Genomic DNA, 8,723 nt, shown 5'->3' on the forward strand with positions numbered 1-8,723 from the left:
GGAGGGATGGATTGGGAGTTTGGGATTGGCAGATGCAAGCTATTATATATAGAATGGGTAAACAACAAGGTCCTACTGTAGAGCACAGGGAATTATATTCAATATTCTGTGATAAACCATAATGGAAAAGAATATAAAAAAAGAATGTATATATATGTATAACTGAATCACTTTACAGCAGAAATTAACACAACATTGTAAATCAACTATACTTCAATTAAAAAAAGATTTGAAAAAAATACAGACAGCTCATACAACTCAATATCAAAAAACCAAACAACCCAATAAAAAAGTGGGCAGAAGGCCTGTACAGACACTTTTCTAAAGAAGACATACAGATGGCCAACAGGCACATGGAAAGATGCTTAACATTGCTAGTTATTAGAGAAATGCAAATCAAAACAACAATGAGATACCACCTCACATCTGTCAGAATTTCTATCATTAAAAAGTCTACAATTAAAAATGTTGGTAAGGATGTGGAGAGAAGGGCCCCCTTGTACACCGTTGGTGGGAATGTAAATTGGTGCAGCCACTGTGGAAAGCAGTATGCGGGTTTCTCAAAAAACTAAAAATAGAAGTACCATAGGATCCAACAATTCTACTCCTGGGTATATATCTGGAAAAAAATGAAAACACTAATTCAAAAAGATACATGTGCCCCAAAGTTTATCACAGCTATCTATTTGCAAAAATTACATTGCCACAAACAGAAACTCTACCCATTAAATAATCCCTCTGAAGGCCTTTTTGTTTGTTTTTTGTTTTTTTTTTTTGTGGTACACGGGCCTCTCACTGTTGTGGCCTCTCCCGTTGCGGAGCACAGGCTCCGGACACACAGGCTCAACGGCCATGGCTCACGGGCCCAGCCGCTCTGCGGCATGTGGGACCTTCCCGGACTGGGGCACGAACCCGCGTCCCCTGCATCGGCAGGCGGACTCTCAACCACTGCGCCACCAGGGAAGCCCCTGAAGGCCTTTTTGAACCTAGAAATATTACTTCCAATTTGTGCCACAGAGCTGGTAATGCATGGAAACCTGTGTCCTGACAGCAGTGCAGGATCAGTGGAGAAAAACTGTCATGGGGAGAGCAGAGCTAGAGATGACTTAGACCCCTTAGAACTAGAGGAACTTCCAGGGTATGAGTCTGTGTCTGTCTCTGTACAAGTGTGTAGGAAAATACTAGTGCTTAGGCTGAGTTCTCTGGAAGCAGAGCCTGAGATAAGGATTCTTGCATAAGTGATTTATTGAGAGAGTACAGTGGAAAATTCATGAAGGAGTGAGGGGAACAGGATAGGGCAGGGGGAGAAGACAAAGACATGGCCTCAGAATCTACTTAGTCTGACTTCACAGGGAACACACAGCAAGAAAAGCACCAGACGGTTACCCTTCCTTGAGGGGAAGGGGGCTGGCCAGCCCTTTTACCTCCGGATCAGTCAATCCGTAGCTGCAGGGCACCCGAGGGAGGGGGTGTAACCTCCCAGGCCTTTTCAGGTGAGACAGCTCCCACTGGCCAAAGAAGGTTCTCCAGAGAAGGGCACAGCTGTGAACAGCAGCCAGACTCATAGCAGCTGGAGGACAGGAAAAAGGGACGTGGCTGGAAAACACCACCATCTACTACAACCAGTTATGGTATCACCATTCCATATGCTACTGGAAAGGAAACTGTCTAGAGCAGGATCACATTTTGGAAATGAGAAAAAAGAATTAAAAGGAGGAGGTACAAAAACTTTGCACTGGTTGATGTTATAAAAATAGCTTTTCCTAGAGACTAACTAAACATTATCTCTTTCTTTTGAAGATCATGTGATAGAAAAGCTGGAGAAATGTGGTTTCTTTAATGATAACATCAGAAAGGACATATTCTTTTTGACTGTCCACGATGCTGTCCTCCATCTCCAGAACCAGGTGAAATCCCAAGAGGTTCAAGATTCCATTTTAGAAACGGTAAACTGTGAATCTTTCTACATATGTATCTTTCCTAAACTACCATGATTTCTGTAAATGACAAAACTTCCACAAATCTAGGTTTGAATCCCAGCCCGGTGGGATTTTAAGGCATCTATTTAACTTTTCAGAGCCTTAGTTTTCTCATTAGTAAAATGGGAGTAAAAACATTTACCTTGCTGGGTACATATGAAGACTAAATGTGAGAGTTTATAGGAAAACACCTGGTATTAACTAGTACAATGTTAGTTCTACAATGTGTGGGTTTACTAATAAAAGTAGGCATTAGCCATAGTGACTTTTTAGAATATAGGCACCGAATCTTGGATCTTCTGTGATTTGTGTATAAAATGTAATTTAGGGCTTTCCTGGTGGCGCAGTGGTTAAGGACCCGCCTGCCAATGCAGGGGACATGGGTTTGAGCCCTGGTCTGGGAAGATTCCACATGTTGCAGAGCAACTAAGCCCATGTGCCACAACTACTGAGCCTGTGCTCTAAAGCCCGTGAGCCACAACTACTGAGCCTGCATGCCACAACTACTGAAACCTGCCCACCTAGAGCCCATGCTCCACAACAAGAGAAGCTACTGCAATGAGAAGCCCACCCACCGCAATGAAGAGTAGCCCCCATTCGCCCCAACTAGAGAAAGCCCACGCGCAGCAACGAAGACCCAATGCAGCCAAAAATTAACAAATTTTTTAAAATGCCATTTAAATTCTCAGCAGTCTGGAAACTCTTGATTATCTATCTATCTATCCATCTATCTCTCTATATATTTGGCTGCACTGTACGGCTTGCAGGATCTTAGTGCCCTGACCAGGGATCAAACCTGTGCCCCCTGCAGTGGAAGCGTGGAGTCCTAACCACTGGACCACCAGGGAATTCCCTAGCAATGTCTTTAAATAGGATCCATTAGGTTGTAAGTGATTTTTGAAAAAGAAAAAAAAATGAAAGCCATGAATCAGCCCAGAGTTTATCCCTCACAAAACAGGATAGACCCTGATTTTCCACAGGCCTCCTTATTTTGTCATTTCTCCTGTAAAATACCCAGGAGAGTTGGGCATTCTGATGTGGGTCATTGGGCTGGGCCTACTGCCTGGTACAAGAACCTCATCTCTCATGGACCTTCTCACTGTGAATTTGGGAAACTAAAACAAATGCCTATAACAATAACAACAATAATAATTATTCTGCTGACACAGACAACTATATTTTAAATTGCTTTCCCTTTTTTCTAAGAGTGGGATAAGCAGATTCTTACTGTAGATTGGAAGTTAATATTTGAAGTGAAACTAATTTAGAAAAGAATAATACATTATTCTTTTTACTTATTGTTAGTGGAAAGATTGTTCTGCTTAATGCTGCTAGAGAATATACTAGTCTTAAATACCAAGATGAGAATCTTAAATACAAAAAAAAAAAAAAGATGCTACATGCAAGATGCTCAGCTCTGAAAACTCATGAACCTTTTTAAAAAAATCTAACTTAAAGTTCTCTAAGCCACAGGTAACAGCAAAGCAAGATCATATAACAAGAACTGGGTTATTTATTTGTGAGATTAAAAGTAGCTAAGGGCTTCCCTGGTGGCGCAGTGGTTGAGAGTCCACCTGCCGATGCAGGGGATATGGGTTCGTGCCCCCGTCCGGGAAGATCCCACATGCCGCCCGCGGAGTGGCTGGGCCCGTGAGCCGTGGCCGCTGGGCCTGCGCGTCTGGAGCCTGTGCTCCGCGGCAGGAGAGGCCACAATGGTGAGGGGCCCACGTACTGCAGGAAAAAAAAAAAGTAGCTAAAAAGCCCTCTGAAATGTCACTCTTGCCTTGATATACATTTAGAGTGGCTTTGGGAATACCCTTTATGTATAAGACAAAGTCCAGATTGTTATTACTGGTTTCCTCTGTGTGGAAGATTAAATTACATACTACAGCTAAAAAGCAGAACTTTCCTGAACAGCTACTTGGTTCATAGATGTTGGTTTCCATCTCCAATAACATTAATTCCCATCCAATTCAACTTGAGACTGTTTATGGCCATCACTCAGGAGCCCTTCACTGGGCATTCATTGCATGCTCAATGCTGTACCAAGTGCGCTTAGCTTGGCCATTGAAAGAAAACTACTATTGACTGCTGAGTCATTTAGGCAGACAGGGTGACTTGTTAAGAGGCATACACTTCAGAGGTTGGGGAAGAAAGCTGCAAAGGAGGTTAGACAATGGAGAGCTATACTAGTTCACACTTGAATGTGAAAAAAATGGTATAGGGAGAATTCTAAGTGGGAAATATAAAAGGACAAGAAAGTGGAAAAGGATTTTGAAGTATGTAGATTATAAATGAGAGGCAGCAGCAAAGCTTCAAATCGTTTTCAGTGAAGTATCAGGTGGGTTAATGCTATTACACCTCCAGTAAATATACTCCGTGTTCTCTCTGTCAAGATCACCCTCATCCAAGACTGTAAAGATCCTCTTGAATTAATGGAAGCAGAGCTGATTGAAGAAGAACTTGATGTCCAAGATGAGGTATGATCATTATGTTCATTCAAAGAAAATAATTTGGATTAAATAGAATAATACTTGTAGTATTAAAACTATTTGATAAGAACTATTCACGGAGGGCTCCCCTGGTGGCGCAGTGGTTGAGAGTCCGCCTGCCGATGCAGGGGACGCGGGTTCGTGCCCCGGTCCGGGAGGATCCCACGTGCCGCGGAGCGGCTGGGCCCGTGAGCCATGGCCGCTGAGCCTGCGCGTCCGGAGCCTGTGCTCTGCAACGGGAGAGCCCACAACAGTGAGAGGCGCGTGTACCACATAAAAAAAAAAAAAAAAAAAAAAAAAAAAAAAACTATTCAGGGAAAAGAATTTTTTAGAAATACCAAGAGGGTGGCTTCATAGAAAGGGGAAAATGGGCAACAAGGGTTGTCCCTTGAAGACATAGTACCTGGGAGGACCTTTTGTCCCAGGCATACAGGCGTGAGCAGCCAACACATTGGTCCTGATTTTATACCTAAGCCTCCGCATACCTTTTTTTCCAGAGACCCAAGGCCAGTGAGATAGGAGAAAGGTGAATGGAGGGAATTTTTAAACCAGGAGTTTCATAAGCTTCAGAAATAGAATGTGAGAAGTAGGAACCTCATGACTTTTCTTCATCTGACTGATGACGGCTTAAAAAAGAGACTGATTCTATGTATTTCTTTTGCCATGGGGGCTTCAGACTATTCCTAGGAAACTTGACCGAAACTTACGGGATCTGACCGAACTTTGTGGCTCCATCACTCAGTAAAATGGGACCAACAAATGAAGATCAAAGAATTTTAAAGTTGAAAGATGTCTAGCAATCTGTTAGCCCCACATTCTCGGCCATGCAGAAATCTCTCCTACCCCATCCTTAAGGATGTTCTCTCAGCTTTCGTGTGAACACTTCTAGACATTGCCAACTAGCAGCAAAGGGAGTTTGCTACAGAGTTGAAGTCTCCAAGAGTTAGCCGTGCTTACAGACTGGATTCACCCTTTCTCTAATAATCATCCAGTGGACTGAGATCCTTTTGGTTGCCTTCTCTGCCCAGTCCTTAAATATTTGAGAGCAGCTTTCACGTTTCCAACAGACTCTATGCTGGGTGAGACTCCTCCAGTTCCTGTTACTGTTCCTCATAGACAAGAAATTTGTTAATCCTTCCCTGGTCAAGAAGGGGACGTAAAACCCCAGATGGGGTCAACTATGACCTACCTTGATTTCGTCAAGACATTTACATTACTGCGACTTAAGTATGGGTTTATTTTCATAATAGCCACATCAAAATCTTTGCTTTTACTGAGCAGGGGTCAACTAAAGACTTGGGCATTTGCACATGAACTGTGGTCTAGCTGGGCTCCCCATTTATATTTATATAATTGGTTTTGGCCCTAATGCAGAACTACACATTCTTCTGCTAGATTACAGCTTCCTGGTTCCAGTTTATTGACATTGTTTTGAATACTAAATCTATCATCCAGCATATTAACTATGTAACCCCACTGGGTGCCATATGCAAATCTGGATAAGCAGGCCTTCTCTGCTGTACTCCAGGTCCTGATAAAAATGTTGAAAAGAATAACACTCAAACCCCAATGATAAAATCAGGCAGTGAGGATGACAGGTAGAGAAGATTTTTGTGGAAGAAATACACTAAGTAGAGTGAAAATCAGGGGTTCCACATTTTAGCCCATCAGCTCGGTGAGGCCAGGAATTTCATTACTGAGCTGTGAAGTCCTTCCAGCTTTAGTAGTTTATGACTACGGATATAGGGCCAACTGAGTTGAGTGAAAACTCATATATCAAAACTGGAACTTAAGAAGTTGCCACACTATATAGAAGTATTTTTGATGTCACATAAAAGCATCATCCAGGTAGGGTTCCTGTAGATAGGGAAGCAGTTAGAGTGGTTTTCAGGGCCTGGGCTTTAGAACCAACAGACTTGAGTGCTGGCCCTGATTCTGCAACTTACCAGCTGGGGAGCTAAGGGCAATTTACTTATCCTGTCTTCATTTTAGTTTCCTCCTGTAAAATAGAAATAATAATACCTCACAGAGTTGCAACAATTAACGGGTACATGTACAGGAATATAACAGTGTCTTGTACACAGTGAGTTCTCAAGAAATAGTAATTATTGTTTTTAAAATACATCCAATTCAAGTATGATGAGGTACAAAATTAAGTTTTTACCCTACTTTTATTGTGATGCTATACACCTAAGTAAATGTAAGCAACCAACACTACACAAACATATTTGCAAAAAAGATAAGGTAGACTTAAGGAGAATTCAGTTGCACCAACACTGTTTCCCCTTTGCCTCCACAGGCTATGCGAAGACTTGCTTCCTGAAATTGGGCTCAGGAGATGGCTCTAAGCAAGGACTGCAAGGCAAATTTTACCCACCACGTAATTCTATGCAAATATTTTCTGCATTGACTATTTTCTTCAAACTTGAAACACTCATTCTTTTCCATTATACTTTTAAAAATCTTTGATTTTTTTTAAACCTCTTGACCACTGAAAGAAAAGCACTAAGATTGTTTCTAGGCTTTATTTATAAAATGAGTAGCTTACTTCTAAAATGTGCAAAATGATGAAGAAAAATATTTAGCGATGTCCAGGATCTGAGGATATTATGCTGCTGTTCCCCACGACAGATCTGCTGACAGTGTTCATGTGGGTACACATGTGCCTCTGTGCGGCTGGGACAAGTGTCACCCAACCCAGCCTCTGTGGGCGGGCAGGTGAGGCAGGAATGATTATCCTATAGAAAAATCTATTTCTGACTGACCTCGATACCCATGAACTAAACTGATCACAGTGAGTAAAGGTTGAAATATAATTATTAATGTACTTACCAATAAATGCCTTTAAAAACTCCCTTTGGTAAATGCATCAAAAAAAGTGTTTTAAAAATGCAAATTTGGTCAGTACTTAGTAATGTAGAATTACTATATGTGACCAGATATGTAACCAGAATTCAGAATAAAGGAAATGGTTCACTTAAAAGCTATAGAATTGAGCTGATACATTTTAGAGACACTGACTCAGAGAAGTGAAGTGATGAGATTACTGTGGTTTATAGAAATCACTTTTTGATATAATAATCAAGGATCACAAATAAGATCTAGTAAAACAGATGGCACTATCTTCAGTTGAAAAATGCAGTTTTAATTTATCTTAGTTTATAGAGATGGTCATTGTGTAGAGTATATTCAAGTATGGTCTATTTAAAATCTAACATAAAATTTGTGGTATTTTGTACAAAAATCAATTTTGATATGTTTATAAGACCATGGTGATTGAAACAAGTTTATGTTTTTCTTTAAAAATTTAGCATTATGTGAAGTGATCTTTAACTGAATTATAAATGCCTTCCAAAAATCATCTAAAAAGTGAACTGCTTATATATATATGTATATATATACACATGTATATATATACATATATATACTGATTGAGACAAAACATCCTAAATGAACTCGATATCAAAGGAAAAGTTGGTTTGGAATACACACATTGAAAATATATGTTTTTAAAAATCCATATGTTAAGCCCCCAAATATTTTTTACTTAACCTTTTCTGAGTGCCAACAATTTTCTGGGCATTGTATATAATATTTAGGCTTTGGTCCCGTGGACTAGTCCCATGTATTTCACACTGCAGTGAATGAAGTTGTACTTCTAGAGAAAAATACTCAGGTCCCCAATTGAGGCAATGTCTTAAGTTGACAGAGAACGATATTGTACCTTTGGCACAGATGTGTGAAATTCCCAAATGTGTTTGGCTGTCTAAAGGCAGCACATCTTATCTCTGTTTTTCTTCTTAAATACTATCAGAAATAAAGTCTCTATCTACTTCTGCAGGAATATCATTAGTGATCATATCAAATTGGTTGACTAAAAGCATTATTTTCCTCCCTCTACCCCCATACTACATATCAGAATTTCAGTGAGTTGCAGTGGATTGTGATGTTATAATAGTCTCTTATGCTCATGGGTTATACTGTCTTTAATAGATGTGGAACAGATTTCTCCCCATGTTGGGTACAGAATAACCAGGATTATAATGTTATCTCATTTTTACAGTAATACCTGCCTATGATGGCAACAAATCATATCTCTAAAGAGTGAATATAATAGTCTTGCAGAAAATGGATGAATACCTCTGTTCAATAGAGGAAATACGCACTGCTCTTTTTTTCTTTTTTTTTTTTTTTTTAGTTGAAGGAAATATCAAAGTTACATTTTAAAGGCTAGAGTTTTGTAAAATCTTGG

The 8,723-nt window shown here is 40.2% G+C and overlaps 1 protein-coding gene across 1 annotated transcript in view; it reads left to right on the top strand.

The window, feature by feature from the left end:
• The window catches only part of SLC26A4 (solute carrier family 26 member 4), a 53,564-nt gene extending 45,913 nt beyond the window's left edge, over positions 1–7,651 (top strand). Inside the window, exons 20-22 of the mRNA XM_067042842.1 lie at positions 1,801–1,946; positions 4,376–4,459; positions 6,771–7,651. Coding sequence (XP_066898943.1) covers positions 1,801–1,946; positions 4,376–4,459; positions 6,771–6,794 — 254 coding nt within the window. The 3' untranslated portion in view covers positions 6,795–7,651. The remainder of the gene's footprint in view (positions 1–1,800; positions 1,947–4,375; positions 4,460–6,770) is intronic.
• Positions 7,652–8,723: the final 1,072 nt, after the last annotated feature.

Source organism: Kogia breviceps, chromosome 9 (assembly GCF_026419965.1).
Source record: "Kogia breviceps isolate mKogBre1 chromosome 9, mKogBre1 haplotype 1, whole genome shotgun sequence".
Classification (NCBI taxonomy): domain Eukaryota; kingdom Metazoa; phylum Chordata; class Mammalia; order Artiodactyla; family Physeteridae; genus Kogia; species Kogia breviceps.